The sequence below is a fragment of the Monodelphis domestica genome, chromosome 1 (genome assembly GCF_027887165.1).
Source record: "Monodelphis domestica isolate mMonDom1 chromosome 1, mMonDom1.pri, whole genome shotgun sequence".
Classification (NCBI taxonomy): domain Eukaryota; kingdom Metazoa; phylum Chordata; class Mammalia; order Didelphimorphia; family Didelphidae; genus Monodelphis; species Monodelphis domestica.
The window spans coordinates 511,937,855-511,960,358 of NC_077227.1; the positions used below are offsets into that span (position 1 = coordinate 511,937,855).

General features: G+C 35.8%; 1 protein-coding gene across 9 annotated transcripts in view; it reads left to right on the forward strand.

Moving 5' to 3' along the window:
• The window catches only part of CCDC25 (coiled-coil domain containing 25), a 49,801-nt gene that overhangs the window by 8,934 nt on the left and 18,363 nt on the right, over positions 1–22,504 (forward strand). For 7 of the 9 annotated variants that reach the window (XM_056813084.1, XM_007475908.3, XM_056813088.1 and 4 more), the window contains 2 exons: positions 10,483–10,530; positions 18,401–18,440. In XM_056813084.1, coding sequence (XP_056669062.1) covers positions 10,483–10,530; positions 18,401–18,440 — 88 coding nt within the window. Of the gene's footprint in view, positions 1–10,482; positions 10,571–18,400; positions 18,441–22,504 lie in introns of all 9 variants that reach the window. The other 2 variants (XM_056813089.1, XM_056813085.1) reach the window with 1 other exon arrangement.

The window sequence follows — 22,504 nt, forward strand, 5'->3', positions numbered from 1 at the left end:
TATTTTCATTACTTCTATTACTTGATTGAAGTCAAGGGATTCAGAAGTATCTAGTCTCAATAAGCATTTAATAAATGTCGGCTATGTGCCAAGAGCTGTGCACTCTGGGATCTAGAGAAAGATAAAAGATAGCCCCTGTACTCAAAGAGCTCACAACCAAATGAAGAGGACAAACTTGCAAACAATTATGTACAAACAGGATACCTACATGATAAATTAGAGATAATCTGAGAACGAAGGCACCAGCATTAAGGGAGACTGGGAAAAGCTTTTGGCAAGTAGGATTTTATCTAAGACTTAAAGGAAATTAAGGAAGTGAGGAGATGGAGATAAGGAGAAAGAGAATTCCAAGAAGATAGCCAGTAAAAATGCTTAGAAGTTATTAGATGGAGAAAAGTAGATTTGGAATGGGAACAGCTAGGTAAGAAGGTGGTATCTAAGAATGGGAGGACAGTTGGACCATAGTTCAGGAAAGTCAGAGTTCTAGCCAGGGATAAACTGTACCTAATAGGGCTGATAAGAATATATACATCTAGGGGGCAGCTGGGTAGCTCAGTGGATTGAGAACCAGGCCTAGAGACTGGAGGTCCTAGGTTCAAATCTGGCCTCAAACACTTCCCAGCTGTGTGACCCTGGGCAAGTCACTTGACCCCCATTGCCTAGCCCTTACCACTCTTCTGCCTTGGAGCCAATACACAGTATTGACTCCAAGAAGGAAGGTAAGGGTTTAAAAAAAAAAAAAGAATATATACATCTAGAGTGTTACAAATCTAATTAAGAATACTATGCATACATATGAATTGCATTTGAGACACCTGGAATTTCACTGGATAGAGCAACCAGGAAAAAAGTCAGCAATAAAAGCTACAGTTTTAGTCATTTATGAACAAAGTATGGTTACCAAAGAGCCTGACATTTGTGAGTAAATTTGATCTCAGGAGGTATCACTCAGACTTGTTAGGATGAGTCCCAGGCTTGAATGTGCTTGAAAGGACATACCATGTCCAAAAGAACCTGGAAAGGCATAAAAATGGGTGAGAGTAGGATAGCATATATTTAGAAGTGATAGTTATATGAGGAAATCAGCAAATTATTGACCATTTGAGTGAACATGCTTAGAGGCAGAGACAGGTGATATTATCAACAGTAAACCAGAGACTACTGGGACAGAAGGAGAAAATAAATGAATTTGGGAAAGTGATGAACAAACCTAGAAAAGAAGCAGGATTAAGTCATGATAAGAGTTTACTTATCCACATATCTGATGTAGTTCTTATTTTTTATCCAAAAAACAAAACAAAACAGTAGCTAGGGGAAGCTGGGTAGTTCAGTGGATTGAGAGCCAGGCCTAGAGATGGGAGGTCCTAGGTTCAAATTTGGCCTCAGACAATTCCCTGCTATGTGACCCTGGGCAAGTCACTTAACCCCCATTGCCTAGCCCTTATCACTCTTTTGCCTTGGAACCAATACGCAGTATTGATTCCAAGATGGAAGGTAAGGGTTTTAAAATAAGAGAAAAAAGCCAAAAAAATAGTAGCTAATAATTTCCTGACTTTTTCCTTCAAAAGTTAGAGGAACCTACCAGGGGACATATTATTATTATTTTTTTAATTCTGACCTCAAACAGATAGATGCTGTTTGCTGGGCTAGAAGTGATGGATAGCTTGGAGGAAAATGACCATTTCACCTTAGAATTGCAGATAGAATAAAGGAAAAACCCAGATTTGGGGATTTCAGATTTCATAGGGTGTGTGAACTAAGTGTCATCCTTGACTCGTCCAGTCCATTACTAAAATTTATTTCTGACTTCACAGCATCCCTATATTTCCTTCTATCTGCTCATATAGTGACTTTCACTGTCTCTTGCCTAGACAATTGTTTGAACTTTTTAATTGATCTTCCTGCTTTCTCTCTCTTCTCATTTCAATGCCTCCTCTATTCAGCTGCCAGTGACTTTTCTAAATTGTAAGAATGACCACGTCATCCCCATAGTTCCTCCAAGTGAACTCTCCTGTATCCCTGTTACCTCCAGGGATAAAATACAAATATAAATGCCTCTTTTTTGGCCTTTAAAGTTCCTAATCTGACCCTTTTCTACAGTTTACTATACTTACTATACTTATACTGTTACTATACTTTGTGGACCCTGTGGTCCAGCTATTCTGGTCTCCTTGCTATTTCTTCCACACTACACGTTCTCCTATTTCCATTCCTTTGTAGTGGCTACCTCCATGTCTGAAATACTCTGTCCTCATCTCTACTTCTTCCCTGATTTTCTTCCAAGATTCAGCTCAAATTCTGCTTTCTACAGGAAGCCTTTCTCATTTGCCCTAGCTGTACCATAAGAGATTATTTTCCATCTACTTTGTATATAAGGTGTCCCAAAGTCAGTTCAGTTTTAAGCTTTAATAAAACCACTAAGACTTTTGGGACCTTATATATCTTGTATGTATCTAGTTATTTACATGTTGTCTTCCTCATTATAAGGTGAACTCCTTGAGGGCAGAAACTGTTTTTGACTTTCTTTGTATTCTCAGCACTTAGTACAATGCCTGACACATAGTAAGTATTTGATAAAATGCCTATTGCGTGGCTGACAGACCCTATAAGGCTTTGGGCAAAATTTAATGAAATGAAATATAACAGGGATATATGTAAAATCTTAGATCTATATTTAAGAAATCATCTGCACAAGTACAAGATGTGAGAAGACATGGTTAAATAACAGATTTTCTGAAAGATCTGGGAATTTTAGTAGAATGCAAGCTTACTATTATTTTTAAACCCTTACCTTCCATCTTAGCATCACTACTGTATATTGGCAGAAGGCAGAAGAGTGGTAAGAGCTAGGTAATCAGGGTTAACTGACTTAACCAGGGTCACACAGCTAGGAAGTGTCTGAGGCCAGATTTGAACCTTGGACCTCTCATCTCTGGGCCTGTTTCTCAATCCACTGAGCCACCTAGCTGCCCCCATGCAAGCTTATTTGTGAATGTGTAAAGGGAACTCCTTCTTCCCAGGGTCATGAACTTTCTGCTTGTTAGAGCCAGCAACATTAGCGTGACTGGAACGTTCTAAACAGAGACTATCTAAACTGAGATATGATAGACCAGCACATGTGGAGAAAGAGGACTATAAAAAATGAGACCATAGAGGAGATTGGATTTTTTCTCTGGAGATTTTTGGCTGGGGGAATCAATCTTTTGGTGATTTGGTGTTGGTGGCTTGGGTGGAAAGACACTCTTGTGGGCTGGTAAGATTAGGGTGGTAGGCTAGAAGGAAATATTTTTTATTTCCTTCCTTCCTTATTTCTTTCTTAGACTGTATTTATATTAAATTGTTAAAAGTTACTATTATCCTTGTGACTTAATGGTTAATTATTGTACAAACGACGACCACAACAACTTTTAAAAACCATTATTATATTTACAAACCAATTTCTAAATATTACATTTGGCATAATATTAATTTTCTATATTACATGATTAAACACCATAGTATGGCATTCAGGAAAGCTGATGGAATCTTTGGCTGTGTTAAGAGAGGCATGTCATCCAAGAGTGAGGAGGAGGAGGAGATAATCTTGCAATATTCTGTGATAGCCTAGAGAATTGTGTTTTTTTCTGGACTTCATTTTTTGGAAAGGACATCAATAAACCTTGGGTATGTGTGTCCAAGGAGGATAACTAGAATAGGGAAGGACCTTGAGTCCTTGTCAAATGGAGATTGATTTAAGTAACTGGGGATACTGGAGAGGAGATAATTGGAAGATGGTGAGGGATCATGATAACATCTTCAGATTATTTGAAAAGCTGTCAGGTCATGTTGAAGAGGGAAGGGAATAAACATTTCTATGGTGCCTATTATGTTTCAGGCAGTATTTTAAGAATTTTACAAGTATAATTGCATTTAGTCTTTATAATAATCCCGGGAGACAGGTAATTATAAACCCCATTTTATAGTTGAGGAAACTGAAACAGAAAGGTTAAATGAATTGTCCAGCATCTCACAACTAGAAAATGTCTATGGCTAGATTTAAACTAAAGTCTTCCTGTGTCCAGACCCAGAGCTGTATTCCTTAGCACCACCTAGCTGTCTTCAGGAAGAATTACTAGTTTGTTCCTCTTTTCCCCAGAGGGAAAGAATTAGGAACAGTTGATAAAAGTTACAGAAAGGCATACTTAGGCTTTGACATTAGAAAAAACTTTCTAATAATTCAAGCTGTAAAATGAACTTGGGAGATAGTGAGTTTCTCTTCCCTGGAGGTCTTCAAGTTAAGATTGCATGAACACTTGTTAAGTGTATTGTAGAGAATTCTGAACTCTCTCAACTTTGGGATTCTTTTTTCTAAATTTATTAATCCTAAGTAAGCTGTAATGATGTGAACTGTTTTCTTTTCCTCAATAGAAAAATATTTTCATAGTCTTGGTCCATAAGTATGAATGTTTATGATAGAGATTTTTGTCCCTCACTAACTTGAAATGGAATTTTATAAAAATGAGAAGGTAGGGCTGTGTTGCATAAGTTGAACTTTTTGTTTTAACCTTATCTGGGATTTAATAAAAAATTTTTTTCCCTTGGAGAAAGGGAGGTGGCACAATTCGGTGAAAAAAGAACTCTTTGAGTTTGGAGAAGAACTAGATTTAAGTTCGAGCTTTTCTACTTACTATTCGGGTAATTTTGATTAGGTTCCTTTAGGTAGCCTCAGTTTCTTCATGTAGTCGTAGTCGTAGTCTCTCGGTAACCGAGGATGACGATTGTCTTTGTGCATTTTCATCTATGATAGATGAGTGTGCACAAAGACAATTGTGTGTGAAGGAGATTTAAGTGGAAAAGTCGATGCACAGAGACAGTCCCACTCTCTCGGCATTGGAAGCCTGGGTCCAGTGGCATGAAAAGTCGTTACACCTGGAGACTTCCTCAGCTGCATTGGATGGCCGTGTTGTCTTTTGTGCTCCAACACACCCTAAGCACTCCACAGTGCTTTGCTGCGTCTCCTTCTCAGCCTTTGAACCTTCTTATTGGTTTCTTCCGCCTGTTCAGCCGAAGCAGTCTTCACATGCTGGGTGAGCAAAGCCCTAGTTCACCAGGGGTCGACGACCTGATGGCTATCTTCCCAAGGTTTAACCGGCCTGTTGAAGTTGTTGCCTGGGGTGTGGCCGCTGCTGCATGCTAGCAGCTACTGGGAGCCACAAGTGAGAGCTGGGTGTCAGGTGAGGGTCAGAGGCTGGAGAGCTGCCCTAGGAGGGCACGACAAGCCCTCCATACCAGAGATACTACACCTCCCTGAGCACCCATACACCAACTTGGGAAGGTAGGGAGAGCAAATAGGTACAATTCCCTGGAATCAGAAAAAGAGATATCCCACTCCACCCTCATTTCTGTTAACAATCAAAGGAATATAGAAATCACCTGATTGGCCAATATGGGGTCAACTTTCAGATAAGACATATGGGTTGCTTGACATGCGTAATTGTGAGAAAACCCCTTGCATCAGTCTTTGCAAGGCAAAGAGCATTAACTAAATTCAAAAGATTGGAGATCAAATCACATGTGGGATCTTGGGAAACTCATCTAAACTCCATGGACTTCAGTGCCTGCCTCTGTAAATTGAGTAGTTTGGAATAGATGAGCTCTCAGTCCCTTCCAGATCTTGACCTATAATTCTATGATTTCATGTGCTAGTCAATTGTAAATGTTTCTTGATGCTTGGCTAAAGGCCAAAGAGCAGCTCTGATTTTAAATATCATTAAAATCAGCAGGAAACCAAGTATCCTAAGACTATAGTGATTGTGCAGGAAACCCAAAATTTTGAGTCAAAAGCAATGACATCCAATCCCTTCTCCAATCATGGATTCCATCTCCATATCCCCAATGAATCATTGAATATCTTCTTAAAAACTCTAAATTCAAAGGAACTCATTACTTCTGAAGTAACCCATTCCAATTTTGAACATCACTAACCATGAGGAAGTTTATTCTCTACCTTAATAGAAACCGATCTCCTTGTAATATCCACACAATACTTAGTTCATTTTTGCAACTGGCTCCATGTGGCTGGGAAGTTGGATCACCTCTACCTGCCGAGAGGCCCTTTGCTAAGGACTAAGGTTAAGCTGACCCAATGAGATCCAAAGATTGATACAACTTTGGTAGGAATAAGGGAAAACAACATGTATGTGAATAAATAAAAATACATAAACAATAAATACAAGATAAATGTTTTGGAGGGAGGAGGAAAAGGGAAGAGAAAGATACCAAACTGCTAAGATTATAAGGCTTTGTGTAGAAAAGGATAGTTGAAAAATGTTTTGAAGAAATCAAAGGATTTTAAGAAGCAAAGGTAAAGAGGGAGAGCATTCCAAGAGAGGGGACAGTTAGGACAAAGGCGAAGAGATAAGAAGGATTAAAGTAAAGCTTAGAGATAATTCAGGCCTTGATTCAAGTCTGTTAGAAACCCATACTGTCTTCAGGTATGATACCTAGTCATTCATTTCCTTATGTAAACTTGGTGAGACTTCAAAATTGCTTGATCTTGGATATCTGGTATAGTGTATGGAGCATGCCCTAGACTCTCAATCTTGCTAAACATCAGAGGACAGAGAGAGAAAGAAATCTGGCATGGAACAAAGTCCTATGGTTTGGTTAGATTTGTGGGAAATGTGGCAAGTCAGAACATGGCTTCTAACAGAGTACAGAATACTTCTTATAGAGTGGTTCATATAATCATAGTTTGTTGAAGATGGAAGAAGTATCAGAGAACATTTAGCACAATGGATGAATGCTGAACTTCTTAGACTAAGTCCTCTGCCTGTCTTATACCTTTCCTGATCTTCGATTTCCTACCATGGTCCTGGTACTGCCTGAGGTTGGATTGTTGGATTTTTTTTCATATTAACTGCTTTGTAGTCACATATACAGCCTGACTTATACATCCCCCTTTAAAAAAAATTTATTGCTCTTTTTTTGCATTTTTTCTTTAATTTCCAAATGTGTTTTCTCTTCTCCCCTACCATTTCCCATAACAAAGAATAAGGAAGAAAGAGAAAAAAATCTATTCATCAAAACTAATAACACAATATTTGTTCCTAATGGCATAGTCAGTATTTGGTACCCATGGTTTTCCATCTAAACAAAGAAGGGTAAGAGAGCTTTCACTTTCTCAGCTCTTCTCTGGGTCAGAGCTTGGTCATGATCATCAATCAGTTGGCATTTATTAAATAGCTCAGTTTTTTGTTTTTCATTCCATTTGTGTTGTTGAAGTCTGTTTTCCTAGTTTTTCCTTCTTCACCTTGCATCATCAGTTCATGTCTTCCTGTATTCCTTTATATTCTTAATTGCTTGTGATACAGTAATACACTATTACTTTCATTTGTTTATTCCCTTAATCAATGGAAATCTACTTCTCCAGTTCTTTACTAAACAAAAAACAACTCTTTGTGGTGATTTAGTGTTGTTGGAAAGTCTATTTAAAGTCACTGGGGGGGGGGGAGTTAACTTTTTCACCTTTTTTTTTCTTTCTAGTTTTTCTTTTTTCACAATGTCAGAGGGGAGATTTGAACCTAGAGCACCTGCTCTGTTTGGGGTCCAAGTCATGCCCTTTAACTTTGGCTCTACACAGCTCCACTCCAGTATTTGTACATTATATCATTGTTGAATTCTATTTTATTAGACTTAGAACATTTATAATCATTAGACATTTGCATATATTTCCCAAGAAGTTTTAACTTATTTGTAGCCAAACAACTAGTAAAACCTAAAAGTCCCAAATATCCTTGACAGTTTTATCCACATGGCTACTTCCTCTTGTCTAATAATCCTGAATTAGAGTAAACAGAAGCAAAATGAGAGTACTATGCCTCCTTGTCTCCCCCCTTACCCCACATAGGGGAGGGAGAAATCGCTCCCATTGGACTGCTGGGCAGAGGGGCAATTGATATGAAAAAAATGTTATCAGGCACAGTGGAGAGGAGGAGGGGGAGCTGCTCCACCCCAAGTCCCTCTTCCTTTCTAGTAACAAACTGGGTGGGGTTGGGGAGCCACATGCCTACAGAGAGTGCTCTTGGTGCCCACTTTGGCACCCATGGCATAGGTTCACCATCACTGGTCTAAGTGATCTCTAAATGCCTTTCTAACTGGCATATCATGACCTTATTCATCCTCCTCTGTCTTGCCATGGCAGTGGAAACCAAATGATTATTGTTAACAGTTCAATAGCTTGTATTTATCTGGAACTGTATATTTTTTCTGAGTACTATCACATCCCTCATTTCATTAATCCTCACAGTATTATTAGCTGGGTTACTTTGGGCATTGAACATTAAACGTCCCTAGGCCTCAGTTTTCTCATCCATTTCTTCATGTATAAAACAAGGAAATGGGGAGTTAGTGATTTTTTAAGTGCCCCTTCAGCCCCCAAACCAGTAATCCTTTGTTACCTCCAGTGTGTGTTTTCTTCTGTTTATTTTCTTGCCCAGCTACTCTAGTTTCATCTTCTTAAGTGACTTTCTTGGCCCTCCTGTGGCATGTTGGATAATGAAAGTAGAATTCTATTGTGGCAGCTTCATTGTTATCTGTGGTGGGAATTGATTGCCATTGAACTAATAGAACTATTACATTTCACTTGTTTCTTTTCTTCCTTTCAATTTCAATTTATAAATACTCATTTGATAATTTAGCATAATGACTAGCATTCTGCAGTCTTAATTCCCCTATTCTCTGCCCCTCATTTTTTTTAACTGAAGCATAATTGCTTGTAATATTGCTCTGTTATTCTTCTCCTAAATGTTTTGCAGGTGAAATTGTATTAGTCTTGTCTCTCAGTGTCTTTTTAAAATTTATTTTTCTTCTTAAAAATAAGTTTATGTTGCTGTCTTCTGTTTCTTTTATCATCATAGGTATTCAAGAATCCTTCCCCCTACCCTTCTGAGAGAACCATCCCACATGACAAGCAGAATTATTTATTTATTTGTTTGTTTGTTTATTTATTTATTTATTTTGTTTTAAGCCCTTACCTTCCATCTTGGAATCAATACTGTGTATTGGTTCCCAGGCAGAAGAGTGGTAAGGGCTAGGCAATGGGGGTTAAGTGACCTGCCCAGAGTCACACAGCTGGGAAGTGTCTGAGGCCAGATTTGAACCTAGGACCTCACCTCTAGGCCTGACTCTCAATCCACTGAGCCTACCCCCCAGTAGAATTTTTTAGAAAGCACAAATGACCATATGTTGAAAAAGCCCAAAATTTAACACCTTTGGCCTCCCACCTCCATACAGGTGTGAGTTGGGAGAGTCCTCATATTTCTTCATTCCCATCCTGCTCAATATTTATAATTTTGTTACATTTGCTTTTTTTTGGTGTGTAATTATTTTTGTTTCCATTGTTGTAGTTATTGTGTATATTGTTTATTTGTCTGTTTACTTCACTCTGCAGTAGTTCATATAGAGGATAACTAGGTGTCTTAGTGGTTAGAGTGCCAGACTTGAAGTCAGGAAGATTGTGTGCCTCAGTTTCCTCATCTGTAAAATCAGCTGAAGAAGGAAAGGCAGAACACTCCATACAAAACTGAAATGACTGATCAATGAGTTCATATAGATGCTTCCATACTTCTCTGTGTTTATCACACAGATAATTTCTTACATCTCATTACTTTCATGTACCACAATTTATCCATTTCCCAAGTAATGGGTATTTACTTTGTTTTCAGTTCTTAACTGTCACAAAAAGTGCTGCTATAATTATTTTGGAAATATATATGAACTTTTTTCTTATATGATTTTCTTGGAGTATAAGCCTCAGTAATGGAGTCTCCAGTATGGACATTTTAGTCATTATATATGCACAATTCCAAATTGCTTTCCAAAATAGTCATACTATTTCATAGCCATATCAAAGTATAACATGACTATTATTCTGTAACCCCTTTAACAGTGACTGTTACTATTCTTTAAAAAGTAGTTTTTGCCAATTTTCAAAATTGTGAGACCTATTTTGATTTTTTAAAAAAATTTCTCCATCTTGTTGGTTAAGTGTCCTAGAAGGGTCATGTCTTTTCTCTGGGCATGAAGATTATTTTTTACTATTGAGAGGTATTACTAAGTTTGCATAATATAAATTTACAAAATAAAATCTGGCCAAATTTTATAGGTTATTAATGCTCAAGCAATTTTCCACAATGGAATAAGTGTTTTTTTTTTGTTTTTAGAAGATCAGTCATTTGACTTGAAAGTTTTGCTGAATAGTACTCCTAGAAAGATTATTTGAATGGAATTTATTAATGCTTGTACATTTTACAAACCCTTTTGTCTTTCAAAATATATAAAATTACTAAAATCTGAAAACCAGCATGATACTACTTAGTTACCCAGGGCAAGTAGGAAAGTGACCATATATAGTCTTGCCCAAGTTTTTAATTTGGTGTTTGTTTTCTTTGTGCCATAGTTTTGCAACCTAATTCTCTCCCTCTTATATTTTCTTTTTCTTAGCTGATTCATCTGTTTACACCATTTATATGGGAAAAGATAAATATGAAAGTAAGTTTTACAAAGCATTTGATTTTGAAATTTCCAACAGGTAAGTGATACCGTTTTTTCTTTTCCATTTTGCTTTGGGAATGAATTTTAGAACCTTTTGTGAATCTGTCCTTCAGATCAAAATCCATTATTAAAAATTTCAAATAGCTATCAAAATGCTTTAGTTAAATTTTATTTGTGCTGAATAGTGTTTGAAATTATTGGGCTATCTGGTTCTTGGAAATAGTTTCATTATAACTTTGTTATGGAATTTGAAATCTACACTAAACTATTTTGGTTGACAGCATATAAAAGTCATATGTGTCATAAACTTTGAGGATATCGCTCTCATGTTATTTGGGGTTTTTTTTCCCTTCTCCTTAGATAGCCAGTACCTTAGTTTAGAAGCTAATTCATTATCTCTCACTTAGACCATTGTAATGGCTACCTAATTGACCTTCCTATCTCAAATCTAATCCATTCTCCTTAATACTGCCAAAATGATTTTCCAAAAAAGTGATTTTTCCAAAAGTGCACATCTGACCATTTACCAGGTGGCTCTTTGCTACTTTGAGGATCAAATGTAAATTTATTTTCATTGGTTTTTTGAGTCCTTCTCAAACTGGCCATTGCTTCCCTTCATTCATTCATATCTCCAACCAAACTGACCTTACTGTTCCTCATAAACTTTATTTCTGCCCTGGAATATATGCCTTCTTAGTTTCACTTCTTAGAATCAGTCATCTGGTCAGTCAGTAAACATTAGGCACCTGTAATGTGCTAGACACTGTGCTAGATGTTGAACATACAAAAAAGAGTTGGTGACAATTCCTGCTCTCAAGAACCTCACAGTTTTAATGGGGGGACAACATACAAACAACTGTTTACAAACAAATTATGTACTGAATAAATTGTAGATAATCAACAAAAGAAAGACACTAAAATAAAAGGAGATTGGTATGGCCTTTCTATTCTAGGAGGAATTTTTGCTGGGACTTAAGGGAAGCCAAGAGATGGAGAGGAGAAGGAAGAAATTTTAGGCATGTAAGACAGCCAGTGAAAATATCTGGAGTTAGGAGATGGAGTCTCTTGTTGGAGAAAAAAGGAAGGAAGCCAATGTAGCTTCTTATCTCCCAAGCCTGTCATTTTTTTTCCTGGGCAAGAGAAACTGATTATATAGATCTTGAGCTACAGGGAACCTCAGAAGTCATCATCTAGTGCTACCCTCTCATTTTATAGGGCAGAGGACTGAGATCCAGAAGGGTTAAATGAAAGTCATAGAGGTATTAAGTGGTGGAATCAGGAGCAATAGGGCCTGTGGCTTCAGTTTTCTATTGTATCACATTCTGTTACCATATGTTCTTATTCTACTTCTTTCTTTTTCCTTCTCTGCTATTTCTGCTCTTTATTCCTTTTTCTTTTATCTATGACTGCTATTAGCTTTCTATGGTACATATTTATAGGCATTGGTCAGACCCACTGATGGCAAATCAGAATTAAAGAAATTACTGAACCCCCATATATCATATACTCAAATCAACTCCTTATTTAAGCATTGGGAATTACCCAATTTGCTGGTTTTCTTGAGTTCCTAATATACTCCCTATAAACTGTTCTTTCCAGCCTCCCTCAGAACCTTCATTTTCAGCTGATGATCTAGCTGCTTCCTGAGGTGATAGATAATCTATTCCTATATCTATCTCCTATAGTCACTCCAGCATATTTCTTTCTATGCTAAACTAAGAATAATAAATATCCTTTTTAATCTTCTACTAACTCCTTGACTTTTATTCTTATGCTCCCCTCTGCATTCTTTGTTACATGCTTATCTACTATTCTTTACTGCTCCTCTACCATCTTAAGTCTCTCTCATTTCTTTTTGGTCTTAAATATTCAGAGATCCCTTTTATATTAACAAAGGAAAGGTACTTGACCCAGGATTTCATTAATATAGGGAACTCTTAGCTATGAATCATAGCTTTGTGAATTTCTTATTTTCTCTCTCTCTGAGGCTAGCTTGTTCTCTCATTGGCCAGCAGATGGAATCAGAGAATCAATCATGGTATGATTTAAAATGAGAGAAGAGGCAAATCTACCTGAACTCAAAAGATATGAGATCTCTTAGCTGGGACATTTTTAAAAATTTTATGTTCTTTCTAAACTTAAGAAACACCAAACATAATGGGCATTTTTGTATACATTGTAGACTTAAAAAAGATTGTACACAAAACTTTAGATCTCTCTTTTGTATAGCATGCTTTTCTTTTTCAAGTATATAAATTCAACTTTAAAAAATTTTCAAACTGTCTCTTTTAGCCAAGCTTCTTTCTGACTTTTTTCCTTTGCATCCAAAAAAAAAAGGGAAAGTACCATAATCACTCTCTTTTCTCTGTCTTTTCTTTTCTCTCCTTCATATGAGGAATAAGTACTCTAACAAAGTTTCAAACAAAACAAATTTCCATATTAGTTGTATATGTAAATATATGTTTTCTTTCACATCTTTAGTCCATCATCTCTCTATCAAGAGATGGATAGTATACTTCATATCAGGTCCCATGGAGACATTTGAAATTCCTGAATTTTATTTTTATCTTTTCTGCCTACCCCACAGTGGAGAGCAAAAGGGCCCAAAATAAGTGACAGTCAGTTGATCAGGTACTCTATTTTAGAATGACTAAAAAGCAATGATAATCTCTTTAAACCACCAGAACTTCTACATTCAAATGAGAGAACTTCTACATTAAGTATTTATTCCCTTTTGAGTAGAATCTTAGTGAAAATAGGTATAAATCTACCCAAAAGGGCTATTGTAGAGGAATAAAATAAATGAGTTAAGGTATATGAAAATACATTACAGACTGTGACGTGCTATTAAATATAAGATTTATAGGGAAGGAAAGAGATTAGTTAATTCAGTTTTCCAAGGTCATCCAACCTGTTAAGATAGTACTAGAATTTTAACTCAGGTCTTCTGGCTCCTAGTCCAGTTATATCTCTCACTTATATCATGCTAAATAAGGTTTTCTTTATTTGTATATTTCTTGTTTTTGTTTTTTATCCTTCACCAAAGACCAACTCTGTTGCTTCATTGTGGTATGATTTTGTCTCAGGATCTTGAGGGCTGTATAGGCAGCAGATAGTAAATTTTGGCAGGTCATTCCAGAAAAAAAAAAAAGCTTTGAATGTAGCCTGTGAGTGTATTACTTAGCTTATTATAGGCACAGCTAATTATCTGAGCTCATCACTAGAAGATTGGTGATGCAGTGCTGTGGTGGTGAAAATTGTAGACTTTTTAATAAACACAATGGAATTGTAGTCTATGTTGATGGAAAGAGAGCCCGCACCAAATAAAATATAGATCCTTGAAATGGTAAGTATTTTAAAATTAAAATTAAATACATTATTTTAGCCAGTTCAATATGAGAAGCTTAAATTTTCTTCTCTTTGTGTGCTAGGAAGATAACATCTTATTTTTAAATTCCCTTGTAGTTTTTCAATTTGGGATGGACTGAGGAAAAAACCAGTTTTTTGGTTGTTATTCTTCTTGACTCTGTGGACTGTATCGATACAATACTGCCTCTGGGGTTTTTCATGGCAAGGGTACTGGAGTGGTTTGCCATTTCCTTCTCTAGAGGCAAATAGAGATTAGGGACTTGCTCAGGGTCCCAAAGCTAGTAAGTATTTGAGGTCTGATTTGAACTCAGGCCTCCCTGTCTTTAGGCCAGCTCTCTAACCACTGAACCATGTAGTGGCCTGAGAAACCAGGATTCTTTCTAAAGCTATTGAAGAAACGATTACTGTAAAAACTGGATTATCACTTGGTATCATTCATATTAAATAACTTTTCCTAATTTACTGATATGAATTTATTTAAAATTCAACAGAAAGCATATATGTGTATATATTTTAGGTTATAATGACTCCTTTAAAATCTTTTTAAATTAAACACTTATTTTCTCACTTCACTCCCTCATGAATTAAAAAAATTCTATTAACTTATGCACAGTCACATGAAATAAATTCTTCCATTGACCATGTCCATAAATGTCCTCAAAAATATATCTTGTTGGAGCAGCTACATGACTTGGTGGCTTAGAGACAAGATGTTCTGGGTTCAAATGTGGCCTCAGACATTTCCTAACTGTGTGGCCATGGGCAAATTGCTTAACCCCAGTTGCTTCACCCTTACTACTCTTCTGTCTTGGGATCAATACTTAGTATTAATTCTAGGACAGAAGGTAAGGATTTTAAATGTGTGTGTGTATATATATATATATATATATATATATATATATATATATATATATATATATATATATATATATGGAAGTATAGATCTATATCTATAGTTGTTTTAGGAACCTCAGCATAATAAGTTCTGAAAGATCATGTAAGAAAAAAGACTTTGAATATAGGTCTGGTGTTGGATTTTGTGCCTATTTTCTAAGGATAAGGCTGATTAAATTCAGAGAGACTTGTCATTGGAAAGTTGGTGGTGAAGTGCTATGGTGGTAGAATTTGCTTTAATTTGGTTAACTTTTTTTTTAATATGGCTATTGATAGCTTGAATTTTTTCCTCTGAAAACTGTCTATTCATATCCTTTGACCACCTATTAGTTGGAGAATGATTCTTCCTATAAATTTGAAGAATTTCTTTGCCTATCCTTAGAAATGAGATCTTTTTCAGAGGAACCTTGCTTCAAAGATTTTTTCCCCCAGTTAAATAGTTCACTTCTAATCTCAGCTGCTTTTGTGAGTTTTTTTTTGGGGGGGGGCAAAAGTTTAAAAATTTTACTTAAGAAAAATTTAATTTTATCTTCTGTGGTCATAAATCATTCCCCTCCTCATAATTTTGAAAGTTAACTTCTTTATCCTTTTAATTTGATTTTGTTTATTTATTTATAATATTTTTCCATGTTTACGCAATTCATTTTCTTTCCTTCCCCTCTTTACTCCCCCCTCCCAGAGCTGACAAGCAATTCCACTGGATTATATGATGTGATCTTTTAAATAAAAGTCATTGTGAAATACTGATTTAAATCTAGTTTCTGCTAGACCCAATTCTCATTTTCCTAGCAGTTTTGGTTGGATGTTAAGTTCTTACCCTGATAGCCAGAGGGCTTTAGGCTAATTAAATTCTAGGTAACTAAGTTCCTTTGCTTCTGCATATGCTGTATCCAGCCAATCTTTCCCACTGATCAGCCTTTCTATTTCTATTCTTTTAAGTTAACACTAGCCTGTATCCTTTTTTTTGTCACCCTAAAACAACCTTTAGATTTTAAAGGAAAAAAAAGTTTAATCTTAAGATTAAAGCTACAATATGCTCCTCTCCCTTGCTTAATAAGGATGGGTGAAGAACTTTTTGCATATCTGTTAACAAGCCTGTTAAGACAGTGTAGCAGAGAAAAGTGAACTTGTCCATAGTGAAGTTGGAGTGCTCCAATTGAAGAGGCTTGGGAAAGGGATGTCATGTAGAACATAATTTAGAGTACAGGTAGGACCTTTTAGGGACTTTTTCCTTGGAATCCTGGAATGGGTAGGTATGCAATCAGAACTCTGCTTTGAGAAGAGAGGGTGGCTTAATCACACATGACTGGTACCTTCTCTTTTTCTGGTCTGCTTTTTATTAATAACTATAAATTAAGATATAGTCACCAGAGAATTTTACTCATAACTGTTTTAAATGAGTCCCAAATAGTTTTGTTGATGACTGTGTTGAAGTATTTTTTGAGATTTGGTATTGTTAGGCCTCTCCAGATTCTTGACCTTTTGGTTCTCCAGATTTATTTCATTATTTTTTTTAGCTATATAAAGTAAATCTTTGATAGTTTGACTGGTATGGCACTGAATATTAGTGTCTTTCTTATATGGTTTAGTCTTCCAGTGAGCAGTTAAAATTTTTGCAGTGACTGAGATCTGTCTTTATTTCTGTTAAGTCTTATAGTTGTCATGTAGTTTCCCTGGTAGTTAAATCCCAAATATGTAAGAACATATTCTGTAGTTGTTTTAAGAGGTAACTTGATTGTTCAGAGATAGACTACTGGGCCTGGAGGCAGGAAGACCTGAATTAAAGTTTGCCCTCAGACACGTCCTAGCTGTGTGATCCTGGCCAGGTTACTTAACTTCTGTTGCCTTAATTCATTAGAGATGGAAATAGCAAACTATTCTAGTATCTTTGCCAAGAAAACCCCATTGGCAGTATTGGCATAATGCAGTTGCCGGGGTCATGAAGAGTTGGACACAACTCAGTGACTAGACAACAGTAGCAACTTGTTTTAAATGAAATTTTCCTTTCAATTTTATTCTTCTAAATTTTGTTGGTAATAGTACAGAAGTGTTGATGATTTATATGGATTTATTTTATATTCTGCTATTTCACTGAAGTTATTAATTTATTTCAGTTAATTTTTAAACTAAATCTAGGTTTCTCTAAGCCATTATCATCTGCAAAAAGCAAAACAATTATTTCTTTTTCAGATGTCATAGTTTTTACTTTTTTATATATATATATATATATACACACTTACCTACAAACATATTTCTTATGCTTCACTCTCAGCCTTATAATTTATTATATTTGGTGTTACAGAGCAGGAACTGCTAATTGCCCATGTTATAATAATGCTAAATTCTTTATCTGTAATTAGGAAGTGACTATGCTAAATGAATATTCAGAATATTGGAAGAAACATGAAATGGACATTGATAACAGGACATTTCACTGTTTGTAAAACTTTTCTTAAAAGGCTAAGGGAATGTATTGATATAAATTCTCAGGAGTCATAAGCCTTTCCCCCCTACTAATATCTTTAAGCTTAAGTAAAAAAAAAAATAAATGAATGAATGAATGAAGAAGGCATTTATTAAGCACTTCTATGTATAAAGCACTATACCTAAGAACCGGGGATACAAATAAAAAAGAAGTAGAAGATAGTCTGTGCTCTCAAGGAGCCCCCATTTCTAATGGGGGAGAAAACACATGGAAGGTTTTAGCGGCAATTCTTAAGGAAAATTCCCATGGTCCATTGGGTGAAGAGGAAAGTAGATGAAAATACCTTTTCTTTAATGTCTTTTTTCACTGATAAAATATTAGTTTCTAAGTTGAACCATTTGACAGTGCCAAGGACTTTATTGGGAAGAATTTTCTTTTCTAGATCTTCAGTAGCTATAATTATAGCCCCTCTAGGAACAGTTGCCAGTCTTAATTTCCACAGGGATTGCTTCCCAAGGTGATAGCAGGGGTCATGAGACCAGAAGCACTTTTGATCCCAAGGCTTTTGGCCTCAGAGCCCTGGGCCGTCATCATCAGGGTTGAAGGGGAGATGGCTCTCAAGATGTTGGTGGGTTTTATAATTATAAAAGAGAATCTTACCCATTTTCTTAACTCTTTAGAAAATTAAATCATTCATTAACATAATTAAAAATTTTAACTCACCTGGTTTTAAAGCAGCAAGATAACGTGAAGATATATATTTCTCTTTTATGTCTTGGAACTTTGACTTGAAACTATTGTGCAACCTAGCATTCAACACACTTTTATGGAGAACCTATTATGTTCAAGACTCCATTTCAAATACTGAAGCCTATAAAAAGATGAGTACATCATATAGTGTATGTCCTCAAGGAGTTTTCAGTTAAATGCATTTCCTTTTGGGTTAGCTTATTAATTTCTTGTTAATCAATAGGGACTACTAATAACTCATTACCACTTAATGAATACTGTTGGGTTCAATAGTTTTCTACTACTGCTGCTTCTGAAAGTGCTTTAAGTTTAAAAAAAAAAAAGACCTGAGTAGTTTTTGTTTGTTTTTGTATTATAAACCCTAGCCAATCTTAAGTGGCATCTGTTTACTAGACTATGTTTCTTATCTTTCTGTTGTATTTCCTTCAGATGAAGATCTAATAAAATATGGCTGGCCAGAAGATATTTGGTAAGTAATTCTCTTTGCTCTCTATGGAGTATCATTCCTTTACTATGGAAAAGAGTCTACCTAACTTAAGATTCTCATTATCAAAAGAGAAGACTCAGACTTAAGCTCAGACTTGAGATAAGACTCAACTTTTCAGAAGGTGAGAATAAGGCCAGGTTCTAATGTTCTCATTTAAATAAATTAAATTATAAATAGCTGGCTGTGCATTGGTAGCTTTCAGCTTTGGTCCCACTTCCCAAGACAGGGATCCTTCTTCTGATACTGTACAGCTGTGGCAAGTCATCACAATATCAATACAGACTTGACTTTTTTTTGTGGGATTTTTTTTACCAAAATATTATTTTTTCCTCACATGTGTATGAGTGTAAGATATTTAAAGCCATAGTATTTGTATGTATAGAATCCCGTTGCATGTAGAGATTGTGTTTCCTTGCTTAGTTTGGATACCTCTTCCTGCTCCAGTGGGCCCCTTTAAGGCCAACTTTTTGTCTTGTTGCCTGGAAAATCCACGTTTTTAAAGTTTTGAGGTCTGAAGCTATCACCTTAGATGAAGAAATCTGGGTTAAAATTTCCTTTTTAATTACATTTTTAAAAAAAGCTTCTCTTTCTTCCAATGTTAGACACCTGGTACCCCTGTCAAGTTAATATCTATTTTCTATATCCAGAGGTCTCTGTTATTTCTTGAGGGAAACAAAAGACAAATTACCTGACAGAAGTTATTATCTTATTAGATATAAGGGTTTAAACATAAACATACATGTTAGATATATTGCCAGGTATACCAAGAAGGGTAATTTACTATAGCCCTTTGATTCAGGTCTCCCTACTCCCAAGTGTAGCACTTCAGAAATTGGTATAATGTGATTACAACGGTATATTGATTTAGGGTGGAGTCAATATGACAGAGTTGAGGCACCAAACAAGTGAATTTGTCCAGTTTTCCCTTCCAAACAACTTTAAAATAACATACAAAATTGAATTCTTGTGTGACAGCCAACAAAAGGTCAGAGTGAGACATTTTTCTAGCCCAAAGTAACTTAAAAAGTCAGTAGGAAAAAATCTGTGACATTGGACTGAAGTTATCCTGAAGTACATCCAGCAGTAGCACTGGCAGTGGGTCTTGGAGGAGGGAACAGTGGCAATAAGCAGTTTTGGGAGCTATCAACCCAGAGAGAGTATCAGTTTGGAATAACTTGTCAGAAAGAGACCACGGGGCCTCAGATCAGGTTCCAATTGGCAAGGCAACTCTTTTGGTTATATTGGGTTAGTTCTGAGTTGCAGTTCTAGGGAAGAGAGGAGTCTTGTGGATTGGACGCAAGGGATTCAGAAGCTATATTCATGGTTTCAGGGCAAAGAGGCACATTAGTGCTTGGAAGCAAAAGCCCTTCTGAGGTAAAAACCAGAGCACAGACCAGGAGAACAGTGACCACACCTGTCCCTGGATGGCATTATCTTGGAAGCAGACTTACATACTCCCCAGCACTAGCTTTGAAAACAGCAGTGTGAAAAAAGCCTGGAACTTCTGACAGTGCCTCTCTACCCTCAGAGAAAAGCCCAACTTTAACATAAAGTTCAGCGTTAAGAAATAAACTGGAAAAATGAACAAATACCCAAAAAAGAACTTGATCATAGAAACCAACTATGGTGATGGAAAAGATTAAGACACAAACTTAGACAAGAACATTGTGAAAACAGCTATAAGCAAAGACTCAAAGAAAAAAATGTCAATTGGACACAAGCCCAATAAAAATTCCTGGAAAAGTAAAGAGATAATGGTAGAGGAAAAAGAAGTGAGTAATGGAAGAAAATTATGAAAGAGCATTAATAGCTTAAAGAGGCATAAAAAATGGAGGAAAAACAGACACCCCCAAAACAAGAATTGACAAAATGGTAAAAAAGGAGAACAAAAAAGAGAAAGGATTAAATCAAAAATCCTGAAAAAATTTTAACCTATTCATCAATTGCTAACTGGGAAATAGAATTCCTTAAAAAGTAGAATAAGACAAGTAAAAAAAGAGATACAAAAGCTCATTGAAGAAAATAATTTCTTAAAAATTAGAATTGGGCAATTGGAAACTAATGAATCCATGAGACTTCAAGAAACAACAAAGTCAAAAGAATAAAAAAAAGAAGGAAATATGAAATATCTTTCAGAAAAGCAACTGATCTGGAAAATAGATCAAGGAGAGGTGATTTAAGAATTATTGGCCTAATTGAAAGCCATAATTAGAGAAAAATTCTAGAAAATTTCAAGAAATTATAAAAAGAATATTGTCCCAACATCTTAAATCCACAGGGTAAAATAGAAATCGAAAGAATTCACCATCACCTCCTGGAAGAGAACCCAAAATGAGAAGTGCTAGGAGTATTATAGCCAAATTCTAGAGCTCCCAAGTCAAGGAGAAAATATTGCAAGTAGCTATAAAGAAGCCATTCAGATATCATGGAGCTATGGTCTGGATCACAAAATTTAATAGCTTCCTTGTTAAAGAAGTGATGATATGGTAATATAATTCAGAAGCAAAAGAAACTAAGATTACAACCAAGTATTATCTCTCCAGCAAAATTGAGTATAATCCTTCAGGGGAAAAAATAGGTATTTAATGAAATAGAGAATTCCCAAACATTCCTAATGAAAACATTAGAGTTGAATACAAAATTATGAAAGGGATAAAGTAATTAATAAAACTTTATATTCCTATAGGGAAAGATGATACATGAACTTTATTATATTTAGGGCAGTTAAAAAAGTCACAGATAGAAACATTGTATGAGTTGATTATATTGGGGTGAACTAAAAAAAATGAAAGGATGAGAAAGAGAGATACCATGGGAGAAGAAATAATGGGGAGGAGGTGATTTTACAGTGGAGGGGAAAATGGAAGAGAGTGGCAGGCAACAATACTTGAACTTCACTCATTGGTTCAGTGAGGGAAGAATATATATTGAATGTAGGCAGGGAAGGGGATAAGGGAAAGAGAAAACAGTGGTTAGAGACAAAACAGAATTTTGAGGAGATACAGTATAGAGAGAAAGAGAAATAGAAGAAAATAGAATAGAAGGAAATAAACAGTTAATAATCATAACAGAATGTGATAAACTCACTCATAAAATAGAAGTGGATAATAGAATAGATACAAAATCAGGATCCTGGAACAGTTAAGTAGCAGAATGGATAGAATGTCTAGGCCTGGAGTTCAGAGAACTTGGAGTCAAATCTGGCCTCAGATAATTCCCAGCCTTATAACCAACCCTAGGTAAAAGTCACTTAATCCTGATTGCCTAGACCTTGCCTGTCTTCTGTTTTAGAACTGATACTATGAGAGAAGTTTTTTTTTTTAATCACCAGAATCCAAAAATATGTTGTTTATTGGAAACACTCGAAACAGAAACACAGAGTTAAAATAAGGGGCCAGAGCAGAATCCGTTATGTGTCAGCTGAAGTAAAAAAGGCAGGAATAGCCATCATGATTTCAGGCAAAAGTAGACCTAATTAAAAAAGATGATCTGGGAAATTACATTTTTCTAGAGACAGCAAAGTAATAAAAATTTTATAGCAAGTTTCTTTAATAAAGACCTCATTAAATATATAGGGATCTGAGTCAAATTTGTAAAAACAAGCCATTCTTTTTTTTTTAAACCCTTACCTTCTGTCTGAGAATCAATACTATGTATTTGTTCCAAGGCAGAAGAGTGGTAAGGACTAGACATTCGGGGTTAAGTGACTTGCCCAGGGTCACATAGCTAGGAAATGTCTGAGGCCAGATTTTTGTGTGACAAAGAATTGGAAATTGAGGGGACACCCATCAGTTGGGGAGTGGCTGTGATATATGATTGTGATGGAATACTGTAAAGAAATGATGAGGGGGATGATTTCAGAAAAACATGAGATCCATATGAATTGATATGCTAATGAAGTGAGTAGAACCAGGAGTTATTATACCCATTTAACAGCAATATTGTAATGATAATCTATTATTAAAAACTTAGGTACTCTGATCAATGCAATTATTAAAGATAATTTGAAGGACTTATGATGAAAAATGTTATTTGAAGTTAGAGCT